Source organism: Penicillium samsonianum (genome assembly GCF_028829775.1).
Source record: "Penicillium samsonianum strain IBT 33392 chromosome Unknown utg000007l_segment0_segment0, whole genome shotgun sequence".
Taxonomy (NCBI): Eukaryota; Fungi; Ascomycota; class Eurotiomycetes; order Eurotiales; family Aspergillaceae; genus Penicillium; species Penicillium samsonianum.
The window spans coordinates 3070209-3089777 of record NW_026643265.1 but is presented as its reverse complement, the minus strand read 5'-3'; the positions used below and the strand labels follow the sequence as shown (position 1 = coordinate 3089777).

General features: G+C 47.3%; 7 protein-coding genes across 7 annotated transcripts; 4 read left to right on the top strand and 3 right to left on the bottom strand.

Annotated features, from left to right (window-relative positions):
• The first annotated feature begins 859 nt into the window (after positions 1 to 859).
• On the top strand, positions 860 to 1857 carry N7471_012048 (YidH family protein). Its single transcript, XM_057284767.1, has 3 exons — positions 860 to 1282; positions 1334 to 1617; positions 1685 to 1857. The coding sequence occupies exons 1-3, from the start codon at positions 949 to 951 to the stop codon at positions 1775 to 1777; spliced, it is 711 nt and encodes a 236-aa protein (XP_057131033.1). The 5' UTR covers positions 860 to 948; the 3' UTR covers positions 1778 to 1857.
• Positions 1858 to 2125: 268 nt separating this feature from the next.
• On the bottom strand, positions 2126 to 2602 carry N7471_012047 (uncharacterized protein; the record flags this gene model as incomplete). The annotated part of the gene is made up of 2 exons (XM_057284766.1): positions 2126 to 2484; positions 2518 to 2602. 2 exons carry the CDS (start codon positions 2600 to 2602, stop codon positions 2126 to 2128), a joined length of 444 nt encoding a protein of 147 aa, XP_057131032.1.
• Positions 2603 to 3027: 425 nt separating this feature from the next.
• Positions 3028 to 3934, top strand: N7471_012046 (uncharacterized protein; the record flags this gene model as incomplete). Its single annotated transcript, XM_057284765.1, has 4 exons — positions 3028 to 3051; positions 3436 to 3558; positions 3624 to 3681; positions 3744 to 3934. Coding segments are annotated over 4 exons (396 nt in total), but the record flags the coding sequence as incomplete, so codon positions are not given.
• A 2908-nt stretch (positions 3935 to 6842) lies between these two features.
• N7471_012045 (acyltransferase family protein) lies at positions 6843 to 8397 on the bottom strand (the record flags this gene model as incomplete). Its single annotated transcript, XM_057284764.1, has 3 exons — positions 6843 to 7546; positions 7601 to 8228; positions 8284 to 8397. The coding sequence occupies 3 exons, from the start codon at positions 8395 to 8397 to the stop codon at positions 6843 to 6845; spliced, it is 1446 nt and encodes a 481-aa protein (XP_057131030.1).
• A 2536-nt stretch (positions 8398 to 10933) lies between these two features.
• On the top strand, positions 10934 to 12668 carry N7471_012044 (SGNH/GDSL hydrolase family protein; the record flags this gene model as incomplete). The annotated part of the gene is made up of 9 exons (XM_057284763.1): positions 10934 to 11135; positions 11215 to 11221; positions 11269 to 11305; positions 11366 to 11418; positions 11469 to 11593; positions 11715 to 11802; positions 11856 to 12009; positions 12070 to 12306; positions 12369 to 12668. The coding sequence occupies 9 exons, from the start codon at positions 10934 to 10936 to the stop codon at positions 12666 to 12668; spliced, it is 1203 nt and encodes a 400-aa protein (XP_057131029.1).
• A 781-nt stretch (positions 12669 to 13449) lies between these two features.
• Positions 13450 to 16146, bottom strand: N7471_012043 (fungal specific transcription factor domain-containing protein; the record flags this gene model as incomplete). Its single annotated transcript, XM_057284762.1, has 5 exons — positions 13450 to 14848; positions 14899 to 15614; positions 15678 to 15789; positions 16047 to 16088; positions 16130 to 16146. 5 exons carry the CDS (start codon positions 16144 to 16146, stop codon positions 13450 to 13452), a joined length of 2286 nt encoding a protein of 761 aa, XP_057131028.1.
• A 1561-nt stretch (positions 16147 to 17707) lies between these two features.
• Positions 17708 to 19432, top strand: N7471_012042 (sugar porter family MFS transporter; the record flags this gene model as incomplete). Its single annotated transcript, XM_057284761.1, has 3 exons — positions 17708 to 17792; positions 17843 to 18368; positions 18430 to 19432. 3 exons carry the CDS (start codon positions 17708 to 17710, stop codon positions 19430 to 19432), a joined length of 1614 nt encoding a protein of 537 aa, XP_057131027.1.
• Between the last annotated feature and the right edge of the window lie 137 nt (positions 19433 to 19569).

Here is a 19569-nt window from a genome sequence, read left to right as displayed (position 1 = left end):
GTCCTTGCTGGGTAACTAACTAGTTAGTGGGTGGGGCCTGATACGTGCGTTTCAGGGCGACAATATGACCGGAGCGGAAAATCAAAACATCCGTATCATTCTCTATAGTTACTGTACAAAGTACACTCGAACGAAACACCAGATACATATAAATTCCACCATTAAGTCGACAGTTATTACTGTAATTTATCTGGAGGGTCCGTAGCAGTTGATGTGGCAACTTGGGTATAAAATATGACGTCCTTAGGGCCCAAAATAAGCATAGTAAGAACAAGGCTGAGTGACGACAAATGTATACTAAGCTAACCTTCTCGTATACGGCCACCCGTGAATAGCCTTGTAGTATATTTCAGCTTATCATTATTAGGCTCTTCAACGGTGCTTCTAGGACAACATTTGAACATATTGAATCAGATAACCAACACGTCAGATTTAAGCAACAGTATCCGAGCTTTAGACCGGGATCTAATACATCTGCATGTTTAGATTTGAGCTAGCTATTTGTAGTAAAGAATATAGGTGATCGTGCAATAAATCGTTGGTTGTGATGAAATGTCATTGGCAGAACATTCCAACATCACAGACGAAAATGATGCAATCGCCATTCTATGGCCCCTGATTGGTCAAGGTCAAAACAGATGCAGGGGTATTTTCGATGGAGGCGTAGAGTATACAAATCGGTTGTATATAGTTTCAGATGTGAGATATATCGTCAACTTCTTTTTCTATCTTCTCTGAAGCTTTATGATACTATATGGCATCCCTAAAAAACAAGTTAACCCCATACTATGCGGGGCAAATGTTTGACGTTCGGCTGGAGCCGATCCGTGGGGAACCCAACAAGAAAGAATCCCTGTCTTCGGGACTTTCGCTCTTTCTCAAGAGAAACTCCTCAGCTTGAGGACACTCTGCGATGCTATCATCTACATTCTTCGTCGATCTCTCATCATGACCGAGCCTGGTGAACCCCCTGTTCCCGAGGAACCGCCCAACGCAATCCTGACCGACTCCCGCCCGACATCCGCTCGTGACACCCGCGATGACGACCGGGAAGCGTTAGAGCTTCATTCGATCCAAACGCGAGAAGACAACGATCTGGATTACTCGAGCCTATCGGGTTCATCTGGCGACGAGCACTATGTGCCCACACATCGGACTACGTCTCAAGCCGATTCCTGGCGCAGACGTGAAGCCCGCAACGGCCTTTGGGGCCAAATCTGTCGGTTCTGGACTCGACATGTTAGTATAACTGTGCCGCAGAAGAGTAATCGAGATCACTTTGGTATGTTGTGCTCTGGACACGCTGTTGGCAATCTAATTGACATGATCAAAGCCCTGGAAAGAACGTTCCTTGCGTACATACGCACGTCCACGGTTATCGCTATGCAAGGGGCACTCGTTGCTCAACTTTTCCGTCTACAACGGCCGTTGACAAAAGTCGATCGCCTGTCGTTTCACGAAGTCGGTATCCCGCTTTCGGTTGCCTATCACTTTGTGGCTGTTATCATCACCTTGATAGGTGCGTTCCGGTTCTGGAGACAACAAAATGCTATTGCTCGTGAGAAAGTATATGCCGGAGGGTGGGAGTTAAACTCGGTGGGAATTTTATTATTCGCTGTAAGTTCTCCTTCCCTACGTAGGACGATGCTAAGCCTCTGGATTCTAATTAACTCCCTGCGCTTAGGTTATTGTGGCGACCTTGGTTCTTACTGTTATCATCTCAATCCAAGTCGATTTGAACGCCAGTGCCCTTCCCACTCGAATATTATGGTCGTGAAATATCGTCCATGATTTTGTCACACTGGCCAGATATGCATTTACATAGCGAAGAAAAAGTTCACCCAACATGGGCATCTTATGAGATATACAGTTGTGGTTTCATTGTATGGTCCACATATCTTCGATCCCCTTACCGATCAAAGCTGTTTCTCAGTTGTAGATCACACTCTCCTTTCTATCTCAGAGCATTCCCCTCAATGAACCCCAAAGGGGCATAGAAGTTCTCCAGAAAATTCGCATGCTGACCTAGCTATCCCACAAGGCCCCACCATAATTCCGAAGTGTCCGCATATCTTGCAGTGTTCTGCATATCCTTGAGAGCAGTCAAAAATAACTGGAGTGCAAATCAACTCCTGTTCGTCCTCTTATTCATCCTCCTGTTATCCGCATCTTCAACTTCCTCGTTGCTGGTGTCTGCATCGTTGACAGGACGACTTGCAGGTGTACTTCCCTTGCTACCAGTAGATCCAAAGCCACGGAATGGGATCGCCGAGATATCTACATGATAGACATCAGACGGAACTGGCGCAGTGACGACCCTGGCATATTCATAATCTTCCACGCCACTGCTAGTTTCTGTGGCATTCGGTTCGGTCCTCCTTGGCTCAGGTGGTGGAAACGGACAAGGAAACTGCCACTTGCTGGTCGAAGGAATTGAATAAGACGATGCGAAAATGGCGATTGAGGTGACTGCGACAGCAGAAGCTAGTTGAATGGGTTGCTTGTTGCCCCCCTAACTCTGTCTGGTGTTGTCCCTCTCGACGGTGGTGCCCTGCTGGATGGTGATGTCCCGCTGGTGAATGATTTCGGCCGGTACGTTCATTGTCTATAAAAAGGATCCATGACTATGTACCCAGGGTAGGAACACTGGTAGTCTGGACAGGGTAGTGGTCACACTCAGGTCAACGTCTAGAGACTAGATAATTTGTTTGAAGTGAAGGGTGAGCTGTGGAGTAAGAGAATGGTAAATGAAATGAGAGCATAGAAAGAAGATAAAAAGAGCCAAAGCCCAGCGAGACGAGAGCGCAGTCTAATCAGATGGCCTTTCCCTATCTACTCTCATCACCTCACTTTTCCCATCCTTTCTTCTCCCCATCTTTTACACTCTTCGTCATTTCCTCTCCACGCCATTTCTTCTCTTCTAACTTCTCCCCATCATATCCTTTGGGCCAAGTCGAACTTTGACCACTCCCAAACACTACCATCCAGGCTCATCCAAGCTTCAGATCTCAAACGCCATCTTTAATTATGGCTCAGCCTATCCCACGTTATGTAAGTGGACATCTTGTCTAGTTGTGGATGGCTGCATCAATTCCACAAATTCCCACCATTCTGGCACTTTCTCGGTCATCCAGCCAGCCACTTTGAGTCTTCTAATGGCACCCCCTCCTAAGCATGGATGTTTGCGCCGCGTTGGCATGGTCTGATCCTGCTATGTCGTGTATCATCGTTCCTGCTCTGAATCCCTCACCCTCCGCGCCCTCGAGCGTGTCACGAACTTCTAGGCGGAAATCGTGTTTTGTTTGTCCAGCTTCATCTTTGTATGAGATACAACTTTGTATCGTCCACAAGTCTCTACTATGTCCTCCCTATCTACCCTAGCAACCACAAACCCGGATTTACAAGGGTCTATGGACGTGAGCTGACATATACTAGTTGTTCTGCACGTACTGCGAGATAGATGGACACGAGGTTATCTCTTGCCATCATCCCTTCGAAGCTTTAACCAGCTTTGCTGCAGCCGCTGGCCTTACAACTGGCCAGTCCGCCCAAGGCTCGGTGAGAACTCCAACATTCATTCGATGACAGAACAATATATTGATATGTAGTCTTTGATATATCAGGCTGCTTCTGGCAACCAGAAGTCCTACCGTGTTGCGCGCTGGGGTGGAGGAAAGAAGAGTAAGTTTAATACAACTATTTGGGGCCAGTGATGATGTGCAGCAGGCTAACTAGTGTGGTAGAACGCTTCGTCAATGACGCTGCGTCGGGTGTCCCTACTCAGGGCACCGGCCACCCATCGAACTACGGCACCTATCTCAATCTAGCCGAGGCCCAGATGCTGGCTACCTACCTCGAGCAGCAGCGACTTTACTGGCTCTGGTGCCGTGCGTCATGGGCATACAGTGCGATTGATAGGCTGCACCGGCAGCCAGAGTAAGGCCTTAACAGGAATCGCCCAGCAAAAATAATCAAAGCAGAAGTACTCAGTGAGAGAAGGGATGATCTCGGGCTTCTCATACTTTAAGTGAGCTAATACGACATGACTCAATTCGGGTGTTATTCTCAGCAGATTCTTCGTCGTTTACACGTGAAATACTATGAATGACTTTGTAGACATAGTTAGCTCTTAAAGTACCTTCTCCTTATTGTTGTCGAGGAAAGGATATATTGTTCGAGGGCATGAAACGTGCCGGCAGATACGATAATCTTAGTGATCTCAAATTTACGACTACTATGTGATGCATGAAGGCATCCCGCCAGCAAGACAGCGAGGCTTTCCTTGCTTGCCTCAGTTAGTCAGACCTCTCTTTGTCCTCGTGAAGCATATAAAGGGCTCCATGGCGGTAGGTAGATTCATCATCATCATCATCATCATCATCTATCTTGATCTTCTTTTTCCTTGCTTCGTAACTATAATACCAGATCTGTCAAGGATATACATATAGTTGTTCTGTGACCACTGCCATCGTCTTTTCGAAAGCTTGACTAGCTTTGCCAAAACCGTTGGCATTGCAACTGGACAGCCCACCTAGGGCTCAGTAAGAACTCCACCATATATTCGATAACGGAACCATATACTGATATCTACTCTCTGATATATCAGATTTCTGGCATACGGGAACCCTACTGTATTGCCCGCTGGGGCAAGGGAAAGAAGTGTACGTCTTATATAACTATATGGAGCCAAGCGCAGTATCCTCCCGTTCACAACATCGACCCCTTCACCAAGGGTTGAACCGCTTTCATATCCGCCGAGCTGGGTCGCCCTAGCTCAGCCCCAAGTCATGCATGCTTTGGTTATCCCAACTTTGTCCTATCAATCAACACAGTTCGCAAATTTTGTCAAGCCAAGATCCTAACATTCAACTAGCTTTCAACCATGCTCCATTCACCACCGCGTCGGGAGTCCCTGGTTAAGGCAACGGCACCTCGTCGACCCTTAGTGCAAATCTGAATCCTATTGAAGCCCAGACGCTGGCCACCTATTTGGAACAACATCGGTGCCACTGGCGTGTTGCAATTCATGGGCGCATCTTTGATATATGAGATGTCCTGGCAGTTAGAACAGAGAACAGGGCCCTGGAAAACCTGAGGTTTTTATATTTACGCAAGAAGTGTTTGCTCTGTTGGAGTTTCCAATTCGACCAAAAAGCCTACAATTGCAGTAGTCGAGGATCTTTCTACCATTTTCAACATGCTCTCATCAAGCAAGTTTGCCTTGCAAATTTCTATTGCCTTAATGAGCAAGGTACCATATGTCCATCCAGGGATACAACATGAAGCTTGGCGCCGCCACACCCATGGATTCTGAACAGAGCTCTAATATTATGCTCCGCCGAAATTTCGTACTCGTCACTACAAGTACATGTGTACTCTGTATATTGTAGAGGCAGACCATTGACCAAACACCCAAAGACCCATCGGAAACCCCCGAGCTCTATCAAACTAATAAAATCGGTCAAACCGCCGAATAATAAAACTGACATCAACGTTCGGTTTCAGCGTTTCAAATAAAAATGCCCCATGAAGTCCTGTAAGGCGAGACGATCATCCACCAAGCCCTATTCTGAATTCCGACCTTTCCGCCAGACACGCGGTGAACATCGACGATTCTTCCCATTTCGAGCGTTAGGGGACCAACGTATCTGGAAGCCGCAACGAACGCATCCTTCTCGGAGACACCGTGTTGGATCGGCGGCGCAACACGTCGCCTTAGGACAGTACAGCTCCGTACGGAGTACGTTGTACATCGTATACTGTAGCTCAGCTGCCTACCGGAAGTCCTCGGTCCGCGAGCGGAGCTGACTGGATCCCGTACAAGTCGAAGCGGAGAGAATGCCGAATGTCCCCTCAGCCCCAGCAACCAACCTCGAACCTTGACGGAACATGTTTCCGTCAAAACGAGGGGACTATAGTCCGTACCACGAAACCCCACATCGTTTACGGAGTACGGAGGAGAAGAAACCCACAATAGCGGTCACGGGGGGCTGACTGTTTCTCGTATTGGCAGACTGATAACAAAGGATATGTACGTTGGATGAGGAAGGTGGGGACTTTCTATGGACACTTGTTGGATACTCCCAGACAAGGTCCCAAAATACCTCAACCTCATAGGGTAGGGAGTGGCACATCGTCATATCGGCAGTTACTGTATTTGAATACTCGGCTAGTTCCTTGGCGCGCATTGGGCCACTCGGAAGTCACGAAATGTGTTGCTTTACGAGGGTGGGTTTCTTGGCAAGTGGCGATCCAGCCTTATTTCTTGGATGTGGATGTCTTGGCTTCTTTCAGGGGAGAGATTGCGACAGGTCGTTTTTGGTTCTGTTTTTTGTAATACCGTGTTTTGGTTGTTTCATTCGGAGTTAAGACTTGTCAGCCCCCTATGTTGCTGGGGTTAATGAATGTTCAACGCGAGTCATGAGTGAGACTCGAGGCCATCTAGGCACCTGGACACCTGGTCAGGTTGTATTGCTTACGTGATACTTGTTTTGGAAGGTTGAAGCTCGGCAGTTAATCTAAGTCATTCGGGTATTGATTTTTATGTTCATATGTACATCCGAAATTAGCCTGTCACTGACAGTCCTCGGCTCGATTGTCTCCATTTGGTAGACAAACACAGAGAGGGGGGGAAAAAAAGAAGAACACCAATCATGATCTGAACAAATATGATAGCAATAGGCCAAAAGGAAAGAATCAAAAGGTGAATCATAGAAAGGAAGAAAATGCAAGATATGAAAAATAAAACAGAGTGACATATAGACACTTGACAGGAAGCGAAGGCCGCCAGGGTATTGCTTCTCAAGAAATCATTCCAACGTCTTTACCAAAATGCTCAAAAATTAAGCTGTCTGCATAGGCATACTAGTCATAGGCAGTTGGGGCGGTGGCTGCTCACCCTCCTCGAACATCCACTTCTCCAATTTTTGGGCCATGCGCGCGCAGAAGGGATCAACATATCCAGTCCACAAAGTGGCGCAGAAGTAGACCAGCACGATCCAAGCCGGGATACTGATAGCCACGACCCAAGGGGCGCGGATAGGGATCCAGTGCGGGTGAAGGGGTTCTCCATCCTCGCCGTAGATCGGGTTGCCCTTCTCATCGACGATGTCGCCGTCCCAGGGCTGGCCAGTAATTCCGTAAAGCATCCAGCACAGAACGGTGCGCAGGAGAGTGCCGTGCACGAGGTAAACGGCGAAACTCTGCTTTCCGAGCCAGAGGAGCAGACGGCTGGAGAGGAAGTCCTTGGTGGAGGGTGAGATGTAGATGGCGAAAATGATGAGGTCAACGCCCAGGGCGGAGTAGCGCCTGCCGACGTTGACCTTCGGAGGGAAGATATAGTGCGAGGCCTGTTCCATGTAGGTCGACCATACAGCCCATTCTGGGTGTTCTCCGGGGTACGAGCAGACAATTAGGCCGAGGCAGACAAGGAGGCCTGCTACGATCTTGCGGCCCCAGCTGTGGCGTTCGACGAATTCTTTGAAACCGTTCTCATAGGAGAGATCGCTGAGGAACATGCCGTAAACTGCCTGCATTTGGAAGGTTTCTGTTTCTTGATTAGTACCAGGCGTGGGGGAGTTGGGTTTCACATAGAACATACCGGTGTTCTGGGCTGCGTTCTGGTGGAAGTAGAGGTACATTCCTAGGTAGATGGCCACGCGGAATCGGAACTTGCAGAACATTGTTGCGCAAATAAGGATGTAAATCAACATAGATGCCTGGAGCAGCGGAAGCAAAGCCCACTGGTGGTCATCGTACGCCATATATCCCGTGGTCCAAACCTCAAGGAAGGTCTTGAACAGGCGGACGAACTCCTCCCAGAAAGTAGGTGCCAAATCGACGGCCGCGTAACGGCACCACCAACAGTCGGAGCGATTAGCTGCGATGAAGGCGCCAAACTGTGCCATGACCCATGATATAAGCAAGGCGATAGTAGCGGGGAAGATGAGGCGAGGTGGGCGGCGGAAGGCACTCTTGCCCACCGATGTGAAGGATCCAAGGATATCGCCATTGCGAGACTGTTTGAGCGGCTTGAGAGCACAAACATAGCCAGTCAAGAAGGCGAAGATGGTGACACCCAAACGGCCTTGCCAAGGAATACGGAAGACGGGCCACTGCAGAATTCGGGGAGGGGTGTCAAAATCGTCCCGGGGGGAAAAGAGGTCATAATCCCATGCTCGGGCAAGGTGAGTGAGGATAACTAGGAAGGAAGCGATTCCTCGTAGACCCTATTGATGATGTTAGTAACAAGTCCGACCTTATAAGGCTGAGATGCGAACGCACATCAATCCACTTCACGCTTTTCCGCGGATCGCCTTTCACCGATGGATCTGCGGACTTCCAGGGGATGTTGTCCAATATGCGCGAGTATAGATGGTTGGGCTGTATATACTCCATGGTGGGTGTAAAGAGTGAATGAGGAACCAAACAAGTCCGATAGGAGACTCGGGGTGTCTAGTTGGTCGGTTGAAATGGAAAGCCAAATGCGACCATAAACATTGAATGTTCAAAAAGCTCCAAAAATGCCAAAACAAAGACAAAAAGGCTGAATATTCAAAGGAGAGAGAGGAAGGGACAGAGGTTACTGAGAGAGCCTAAAAATGCGAAACCTCCCCATAGATCAACGAGCGCAGAAAGGAAAGTTTCAAAAGCAAAGGGGCCAAGACAGCAGAATGGGATATATGTAAGAGAAATCCGAATCAATTCATGTTTTCCCACGAGACGAAGATCTTGGCTAAGCGGAAATCGGGTACGAGGCGAATGAGCGCGAACTGGAATTGGGGGATTGACCCTTTGTAGGATAGGTGTCGCGTGGGGCCGACTCGTTAGTGGGGCCCTTTGAAAATACAAGTTTAATACCCTTGAAAGATGGCAAATGTGACGAAAGGCTATGTAAATTATACTATTTATAAGATGCATAATTATACTATTTGACGAGTACTCCGTATCGTCCGCTCGTTTACCGTATTCTGTTGCCCTCAATTGTTTAGATATAGATAAAAGAGGACGCGTAGCCTACATGCATGTATATTGCATGTAACTATGGATGGTGACATCGCCGTCGGGGATGAGCATCCTGCATACTCCATACTCCTTACAAACAAGCGAAGGGGCTAATCCAACGCGTAGCAGATTGAAGCTATCTCCAGCCTCCTACTGTAGAAGCTGACGACGCTCTGCACATTAGATCGAACTAGGATCGAACCAACCAATTAATAGCCTGTATTTTCCCCATATGAACCATGGGCTAAAGGCCGCCTCAAATTACGCCAAATCTTGGCATTGAACGCACGAAGCCCAGGTCTCCATTTTAATTGGCCAGGGTCATACCAGCGGCAAATCGGAATCTAGGTTTCGAATTGATTTCCTTTTTCTAAATTTCTCGCTACGCTTGGGGCGTTAACGCTATGCCACTTCTACTAAGGGGATGGAATTCAACCTTTGGAAGTTAACCCCCTATTTCCGCCAAATACGAAACCGAGAACCTTGGGCATTTGGATTCACGGGGTGCGGAGGATACTTCGTATGTATGTTGTGCTCCATATGGAGTATGGAGTACGGAGTACGGAGTAGATTGTATGGAGTATATTGTACACGTTATCTGACACTCGGACTCCGTGAAGATCGCCTGTGCCTCGGGAACTTCCCGATAACCCTCGTGAACACTGGAATGATGAACAACAATTGAACCTTACAAAGATAACATTCCGTCCCTTTTTTGGAATGTGACGGCAGGTGAATTTGATTTGAATTGGAATTTGAAACATTTATAGCAACTCAATAACATCGTATTCGGCCAATAACGCAGAGCAAACTCTTGGCGCCTAGTCCTAAGTCGTGGGATTAAATTATTCAGGTGGCTCACTAGACTATTGAAAAAAATGGGTCCTTCTAGAATTTTAGTATTTGTTTATTTGCCCTATGTATTTGCCCTATGACAGTTGATCGTCCAAACCTCTTATGATCCTACGGAGTACTCTTGTACAGCACTACCTCGGTTCTCAATCACATGATGACATGCACAAAATAGAGCAACGTGGATTTTGAAGCTCTTTTAAGACTAACTCAACTTTCGTATTTTCAGGTAGTTTGTAGGCTTCACAACTTCTGCCTATAGTTAGAGCCACAAATAAACCGACACATACGTCGTAATGCTAGGGGGGATACAGCGATCGTAATACACGGCTAAAGAAAAAAAAAAAAAACATCTAAGCCCTATGGGGATCTTCTTCCCGTGACTGACAGCACATAGTATGTACTCCGTACGGAGGAACGAGTACGGAGTACAGTGTCTTTGTATGGGAATATCTCGGTTCTTGGCGACCCATTTATTTGGCAAAAACTGGAAGTCTGAGCGATTTTCAGCCCTGGAGGATTCATATTGTAGGAAGGATCGTCTGCCTTGTGGAGGTCAGAAGTTAGAGGTTCCCCTGCATGATGGGGGTAGTTATGTGCAGGGGTGTATGTGGTGGCTGTCTGTAAAACATATCCCCGACTATTCGGAGATAGGTATTTACGTCTGTCATACGGAGTATCTACGTATTCGGGGTTGAGATGCTATTTTAGCCACTGTGTACTTTCTGCGCACTTTCTAGTCAAAACTACGTTCTAGAACCGGCATATTCCGCCTCTGGTGGACCAATACCCACTTTTATTACAATTTAAAAAGATCTAAGGGTCTCGGGAAATTGATCAGATATATCGTTCTCCATGTCAGTAATGTAATTCAAATGACAATACATCAATGCTTGGCAACAAAAGCCGCGTGGTGGCGGGCCAAGATCACGCAATTTTAATTTCAACCCGACACATCCATTTAGACCGGTCTGAATTTACCCCTTAGTCAGGAGAACTTGATGGTTTAGGGGTGTAACGGGACCAGAAGGACCAAAAGAACCAGAATCTGTGTAGGAACAACTCTGTCATTTCCAAAATGCGACTTGGACATACATTTACGACCTTTCTTTCATGGGCCGTGGTTGCTTCGGCCACTATTCTCCAGAACGGTCAAGTGAGAGAGAATGCATACCCGGGCCAGTTACAACCGGTGACTTTGGATGATTCATGGAGGAACTATCCCGCGGATGCCCCGGAGATCTCTTACAAAGGTCGATGGGATAGCCAGCACATTTCTTGTATGTTCCCCTCTCCGGGCTCCTCTTCCCCGGATTCTTGTGTTTTAACCTTAAAAACTAACCTTGGAACGAAACTTAGGGTGGTCGTATGTATTACTCTCTAGTATTTTGTCCTGTATACTAATTAATTCAGTGCACCGGGAATCAAAGTCGAGTTTTCTGGGGAAAAGGTACATCTTGTCAATTCCGATCAACCTTAAAAATGGGTCCACATGTTAACATCATTCTAGCTTGCTGTCCATTTTGGCCCAAACACCAACACAGGTGTTCTAGTCGCTTACCGGTATGTATACATCTCCATCTCCATGTATTCATTATTCTAAATCTTAGCAGGATCGGCTCTCTTGACTGGCAATTCTCAAATATCACCGCCTCCTCAACATATCAATTTGTTGGTCCGTGGTCAGAGCTCAAAGATGGTGATGAACCCGTCGACAAAAATGTGTTTGAGATGAGAGGTATGCATTCTATCAAACCCCACTGGCGATCTGTATACTGACTGCATTATAGTGACAAATTGGGGCATTGGATAAGTCTCTCCCTGTCGTTCAATCTGTTCATTACTTACCGTCCACACAGTCCAAATCGCTGGTGTAGCAGTCGCCAATGGCGCTGTCCTGACTAAGGCCCCGACCTTCGAAAAGAGAGTTGAGATCATCGGTGGCTCGTGAGACTTCACTCCCTACCAGATAGTCTTCCAAGCAACTAACCGTCCCCAAGGCTTGCATCTGGGCAATTCGCCACCTATGAGACAATATCCTCATGGTCCTTCCTCTTCGCCAACGGCTTAGGTAATGTCGAATATGGCATCACAGCCTATCCTGGCGTATGTCTCGCCGATGAACAATGTTACAACGGCGGGTCTCGCGGTGTGGTATGTCACCAACCTCTCATATCCACTTGGAACTCCACCACCAACTAACAACGCCACTAGGGATGGTACTGGCACCGCGCCTCAGACCCCGGCTCTCGCGCACGTTCAATCTACGACCGCAACCCCGAGAAGTGGGACGTCAAAGCAGAGCAACCGGCCGATCTTGTGATCATCCAGATGGGCGGTAACGATCATCGCCACCCCAACGACATCCCTGGCAGGGATTACTACCATGCCTACGTCGACTTGGTGGAGGATATCCACTCTAACTGGCCTAATGCAATCATCGTCCTCATGGTACGTCTTTCTTCTATCTACAGCTTTGGCTGTAAATGTTCATCCAACCTAACTTTCAACAGTCCCAATGGGGAGGTTTCACCAAAGAAGGCAAGAAGTACGTCGGTAGCACTTACTACCAAGAAGAGACCCAGGAGGTCAACGAGCACTTCAAGGACCGTGGTTTCGTCTACTATTTCCCCACCGAGGGTCTTCTGCAACATAATGATATTAACCCCAAGAACCATCTTACGGATGTGGGACATGTCAAGATTGCGAGTCACATGTTGCAGTGGGTTAAGTTGGTTCTCAGGTGGAACCTTGAGCCCACAGGTGAAGTCCACTCTGGAACTACTTACTGGAACGATCAGCAGGAATACTGATCGTCCTTTCGGGGGACTGAAATTGGGGCTGGATAATGATCTGGCCTTTGTACATATATTTACTGGATACATACTTAGCACATTGTGGATAAACTGCAGGAACATATATATAGAACACATATACCGCCTTTTACGGCATTGTACATTTTGCGAATTTTTAAGCTTGCTACTCTAAGTCGGTAGTATATTTCCAGACAACCAAAAGTAGGGTAGCCATGGGAACTGGGAAATGTGTTTTTTTGGAATACTCACCAAAATCCGAAGCCATGAGCGATCACAGGTACGACCAGATGTTGAATATAACCAGGCCTTTAAACCAATGACCTTCCGCCGTTTCTCAATCGCACAAGTAACTCTTGTCAAAAAAGTAGTCGGTTCCAGCCAAAGCAGTTACTACTGCAGTAACAAGTATGTCCTCTGTCAACGCCGTCGCTTCCGAAGGCCTGCTTCTCGAATACAACATTTCGATCAACTAGGTTCGTATGGAAGGGTCATATATCGTGGATATCATTCGCAGCGTATTCAGCTGCATTTCATAGGCTCGATCTAGCCTATGGCTTCGCTCAAGTTCTGTACTCGTGAGGGGTATTCAAGTGTTTGCCTGTATCTCTCTTCAGCATCTCTCCATCCACCATCATGATCACCATGGATCTCCACATCTAGGCCTCCGACAACACGTTTGCGCCGATAACACGAGATGTCAAAGCAGACCAGCAGCTTGATTTTGAGGCCCCTTGCTGGGATTGTTGTTCAAGCGTCTCCTGACAAATATGCACTTCCATCATAATACATGTTTTTCGCAACCCAGATCTTCCCCTCCGTCCAGGGAAGGGAAGAAATAACGAAGGAACTCTTCGCTAATTGGGTCATAAGGGAAATGTGCATCGCCTGCAGTGTACTCTTGGGTATTCGGCGTGGATAAAAGTCCAGACGTCAAAGAATCAGTGAGATCCGAGTCATTGTTGTAATGGTCCACGGCATGACTTTCATGGGGATGAATTGACGATTGACATTGACCGTTGGAAGGCAAGCCTTGCGCACCGTCAGTTGTTCCATCAAGCTGTGCAGGCGGTACATGGCCAACATTATCACCAAACAGGCCATCTCGCTGCTTATTTGGTGGTGGTATGTCGCTGGTGTCGTATCCCATGCTAGAGACCAGCCGGCGAACTGCACTTTCGCAAAGTTTCCATGCACGATGCGACGCAATGCAATGTGTGGACATCATGTAAAGCCACCGGACGGACTTCTTTGCTGACTGAACCAAACTGCTTTTTCGGTCTGGCATATGCACACAGCGGAACGACAGCTCCAATATGATTACTGTGGCTGTCTGCATGATATAGTGAAGGAAACACCACCATGGGCAAAACTGATATAAATGCACAGAATTCGGCTGGTCCGGCAACAAATCGAGCATTTGCATGGCCGACTCAAGGGTCATCACAGCCATGTCGTGACTAAATCCCTGCTGGTCGAGACTCCGTTCCTTGTCGGGCCGATTTGGGTTGTGCCGACAGAGACATGGTCGACCTAGCATGATTCGTGTGCTATGATAGTGGAATGCCAAATTTGTCTTCGCCCAGTAGGTTTGTTGATTTTCGTCTTTCACAGAAGTGAAGTCCAATCCGGGAGGAAGACTCGATAACCATGCATCCACATTTGCCTTCAGCCGATCTATGCTGCCTTTGATGTCTTCCCAAGATACTGTCGCATTCTCTGGTGAATAGATATGATCTAGGATTTCTTGGTTCATAACTGTGAGATCACAGTAGTATAGGAAATAAAGGCTGGGATTGACTGGCAGGCTTTGAAGCCACGCGCGCCCAGCTAGTGAATCTTCAGTCTCCTGACGGTCGGGGTGGCGAATGTGCGGGCTAGTCATGGCCATGTCCACGCGTTTTTCTCTTATACCCAAGTCTCCAAGAAGCACTGTAGCCGGTGGCTTCGACAAATGATCTTCGTCTAAGGGAAGAGGCAGTTGAGTGGTATACATATTGGTCGAAATAGCGGTTGCCCGACCAGTCATCGAACCTAGCGTGTGTTCGACCATGTAAAGACACCACCAAATTCGGCAGCCTATCTCCTTCGACACACCTGACATTTTATGGGAACTGCTCTTCAGGTTGAGGCCAAGGGAGGTGGCGGACCGAATTGCTAGAGCCGAGATTCTCCACGCCCTACATTTATCAGATTCATTCCGCAACGAAAAAAAGATCAATGGACTCACCTATTAACCTGATTTGTAGATAGCATGTGAAATGCAATCAACCCCTCTATTTGCACTTGCTGAAGATCCGGATGTTCGAATAAACTATCGCCGCCCAGACCTAGCATTCTAGCTCGCGTTAAGTAGAAGAGGTGGTCTTTGATATCCCCCCGCTGTGCCACATCGCTGTTATATAAGTATTCTGTCGCAATGGCGAAGATCATATTCAGTATTGCCATCCATTTATCACCCGCATAAGATATCTCATCGAAGAATTCCCTGTATTGGGTGGAAAACAGATTGCTGTTGATGATAGGGAAATGCGGGTGAACTGCGAGCAGATAAGTTTCAAACAGATGATCTGCCAGCTGTCGAGGAGGCACCCAATACATTTGTACCGGGCCGGGTGCTTCAACACCAAGGTCATCAAGATGATAGTTGATCGTGGATGGAGAGATTTTGTCACTGGTGTGATCTTCGGATGTAGCTTGTGGTGATTGACCGCGAGTTCGCTGCTCTGCCTCTTCCTGCACCCGGCCCATCCATGTGATCTCTGAGCTCTTGCCCATATATCCAGTGGCCCGGGAGCTTTCTGTTAAATTGAGGTCTTCCTCGACTCGATCTACCGCTTCCAATGACCCGATGGACGAAGGTGAACTGGATCGCTTAGATGACCCATTCCGGTCCTGAGACGCATCAGGCGTTCCATTTGAGGTATACCCTGAATCGGGGTTATACTGGTAAAGGGATCAGTCAAGGGGAAATACTTGAGCGTATTCTTGATATGATGAACTCCTCACCTTCTGGAGTAGATCTTTAATGCGCTTCGCAGATCGGCCGTCGACCCGATTTCCCATCTCTTTCAACATAGTCTCATAATCCTGCACCTTTTCATGAAGACCTTCGATGTGCCTTGTAGTATGTTTAGCTCATGTCCCAATTTAATGCATATAAAATAGGTATAGATTTGGTTATTGAGACAGATGAGTCGTTCTGGTTGTTCTTACTTTGTCGTTTTCTCACGCGACTTTAGCGGATAGATGCATGGACACTTCGTTTCTTCACATTGTTTACAAGTTGGCGTTTGGCCGTTGCATTTTATTTTTCGTTGACGACATGCTTCGCACGCCCGTGAGACTCGTTTGTTGGATGGCGGTGCGACGACGAACCGTTGTCGGGGAATTGCAACTTTCATGGCAAAAATTTCCCCCCTGCAAATATAGGTAGTCAAAAATATGAGGGTATCAATTACTTCAAGGACGTCTCCATTGAGCTTTGGTAAGTCACGAAATGATGTCACGTTGCCTGGCTCCGTACAGCTTTTTACGATGACATCACGAGTTGGGTCTGATCTACTATGAAAAACCGGTTGGGAAAATTTGCTTTCCAACTATTACATTTGATTGGATAACAGCAATTAAATTTAGGATAATTGAAAGGAACGAATGAGTAATTCTAGTAAATTGTGGGATATTCATGAGCCTCCATATGTACAAGACTGTATAACCAAATTTGGCAATCGTGAGGTTTCAAGAAACATCAAACTCGCCAAAGGACGTTATGTCATAATTTGTCAGCAGGCCTCTCTTCCAAGGTTTGAACCTATACCTAGGTAGGGCTGTATGCAATGAAGCTATATGGTTGCTACACCTTTCCACACCAAAAGTTGGATTCTAAGTGAAGAGAATCCATCGGGTGAGATAAAATTTGAGCTTCAGCAAGATCAAAAAAATCAAAATGAGCCCCGTACACTACAGAGGATGCTGGCGAACTAGGTCCCTACAGCAAACTTCAATATGATTGCTTTGAGACGATACGGTCGAAGATTATTAACAAGAACTACTCCAAATGATTTGACACCACATCCCCCTCCAGCAAATTCCCGTCTATATAGACCCAATCCCGCCAAATGCACAAAATGAGACACGACATCAAGATCAAGGATGGTGAGCCGCAATTTTAGCCACAGATATGTAATGGACATTCGTTACGTGTGTGGCAGCACTCTATACAAATGTACCAGTGTGTCCGATGGTTTGGTCTCCCACTTGGTCTTCTTATATATGATTTGGGACCATCCTTTCGTTTGCATTATTTGACTGCAAGGCATTTCTAAAGCATATGGCGAGGGGTAATTTGAACTCGGACTTTTACGGTCCGTGTCTAGCTAATGCCCTACTTGCAAATGCATATGTGAGTATGTACTGAACACCCAGCTTCTGTTGGGGATGTGTTAAATGGACTTAATCAAAACTATTCGCGATATTCTGGTTTTCTACTGGAATAAAGACGTTATCCGGACAAGACATACTTGATCACTTTGACTTCTTCGCAGACCAACAACCCCCGTAGCCCCGGATCATCAACCCCCGTACTCCCCACAAATACGGAACTTGTCCGGAGAATCCACGCTAGACATGTACGTCTTTTCGCCAAGTTCACAGTAAACCAACGATAATGGAAGGGGTACGCCATGATATCAAATAGTGGATCATGAACTTCGCAGATCGCTCGGACATTCAAAGCTTTGCGTCTTCATTACCCCAGATTGGAACAGTCGAACTACGCGCATGATAGGCTAAAGGTATTAGTGTATCTGATTTCGCTTTTGGGCAAGTTGTAGAGCCTGAGCGGCTGATTGATGATCTCTGTCAATCCCCGCATAGGAAATTCTGTTATTAGAAGGGACTGTCCCACATCGGGGGGTATAAAGCGCAAGCGTGCTGTTTCAATTATTCTAATATTCCTCCACTCTGTCTACTGCCAGCATAACCCTCACACCTTCTTGATATATCCCCATAGAGTCCATATATAGATCACTATAACCAACATGGGGTTTTTCAATCGGCTGCGTATGACAGACACTCCTAAAGAAGTCTTTAACCGCCGCCTCTTTTGGTCTGTTGGAATCTTCGGTACGCGTACCCTCAATCCTTCCATACTTAGTGCTAAAGAAGAGTAACAGGTATCCTTGGGGCGGGCAGAGGAATCGATGAGGGCCTCGTTGGCGGCATGATCTCGCTCAAAAGCTTCAAAAGCGAGTTTCCATTAGAAGTGGGCTCTGCGTCGGAGATCGCGAACCGCGAATCAAATATCACTAGTATGTTGCAGCTTGGATCAATAGGCGGCGCACTGCTAGCGTTTCTTCTGTGTGATCGAATCGGCCGTGTAAGAACACTGCAGGCCCTCACCCTGATATGGGCCCTTGGCTTTGTGATCGTCATTACTAGCTTCGGCAACATCGGACAGATTCTTGCCGGCCGCTTGATCGCCGGCATCGGCGTTGGTATGACCACGGTGGTTGGCCCGACATATTTAGCAGAGGTTGCTCCGAAGGAGATTCGTGGTATGTTGACCAATATCTTTGCCGGCGCCGTGTACTTCGGTGTCATGATTGCCTATTTTGCAAATTGGGGCTGCTCTGTGAACATCTCCGATTCTTCTCGGTCCCAATGGGTAATTCCACAATCTGTTCACATCATGTTTGCAGGGTAAGTAATGTCCACAAGAGTTACTATGTCTATTATAGACTGACACGAATTTTGATATCAGAATTATCTTCCTTGCATCTTGGACCGTTCCTGAGACTCCTCGCTACCTTGCCATGAAGGGAAGGTATGAACAAGCTCTTAATAATCTCTGCATACTACGTCAACTGTCATCCGATCATCCAAGCATCGTGTCTGAGATGCTCGAGGTTCGCGATCAACTAGAGAGCGAACAGGAAAGCAGCCGTGGATCTTCATTTTGGGGGAAATTGAAGGAACTTGTCACGATCCCAGCGAATCGCTACCGCTTGATGCTGGGCGTGATGTCGCAACTGCTCGGGCAATGGTCTGGCGCGTCGGCGATTACCATTTATGCAACCAGCTTTTTCGCAGCGCTTGGAAAAACGGGCCAAAGCGAAAAACTTTTCGCCACGTGCATCCTAGGCATTGTCAAGTTTGTCTCCGCCTATATTTCCGCATTCTTCCTCATTGATTTCCTCGGCCGTCGTCGCTCCCTTTACACAGGAATCATCTTGCAGGCCCTTACCATCTGCTACATGGCCATTTACCTGGCTAAAGTTCCTGCGTCGGTCCATGTCGGCGATGATGGTGCAAGTGCGATAACGGGCTCTGCCAAACGTGCGGGCATTGGCGCAGTCGCAGCAATCTATCTCTCTGGCTTTGGCTGGGCAATCGGCTGGAACTCGTTCCAATATTTGGTCAACGCGGAGATTTATCCCAGTCGACTGCGCGCGCTGGGCTCGTCAATTGTGATGTGCACCCATTTTGCGAATCAATTCGGTAATACCAAGGCTGTTCCCAGCATGATCATTGCAATGACCAACTACGGCTTTTTTGTATTTTGCACGGCGGTTTGTGTTGTGGGCCTTCTCTGGGTTTGGTTCTTTGTCCCTGAAACTGCAGGAAGAAGCCTTGAATCGATGGAGACATTGTTCGATCTACCTTGGCATCAGATCGGTCGTCATGGGAAACACCTTGCTCCTGATGGGATTGATCACTTTGACGAGAATGACAGAGAGAAAGCCGCTGCAGTTCACCAGGAGTAGCCGTGAGATGGAACATTTTAAAGCTTTCCGGTATGGACTTTGCCTGGGCATTCTGTGTCATTTGTCACTTGGCTTTACCGAGAACCAATATACAATATAAAGGCAACATGTCGCAAAAGATGAAGATGTTCAAACGA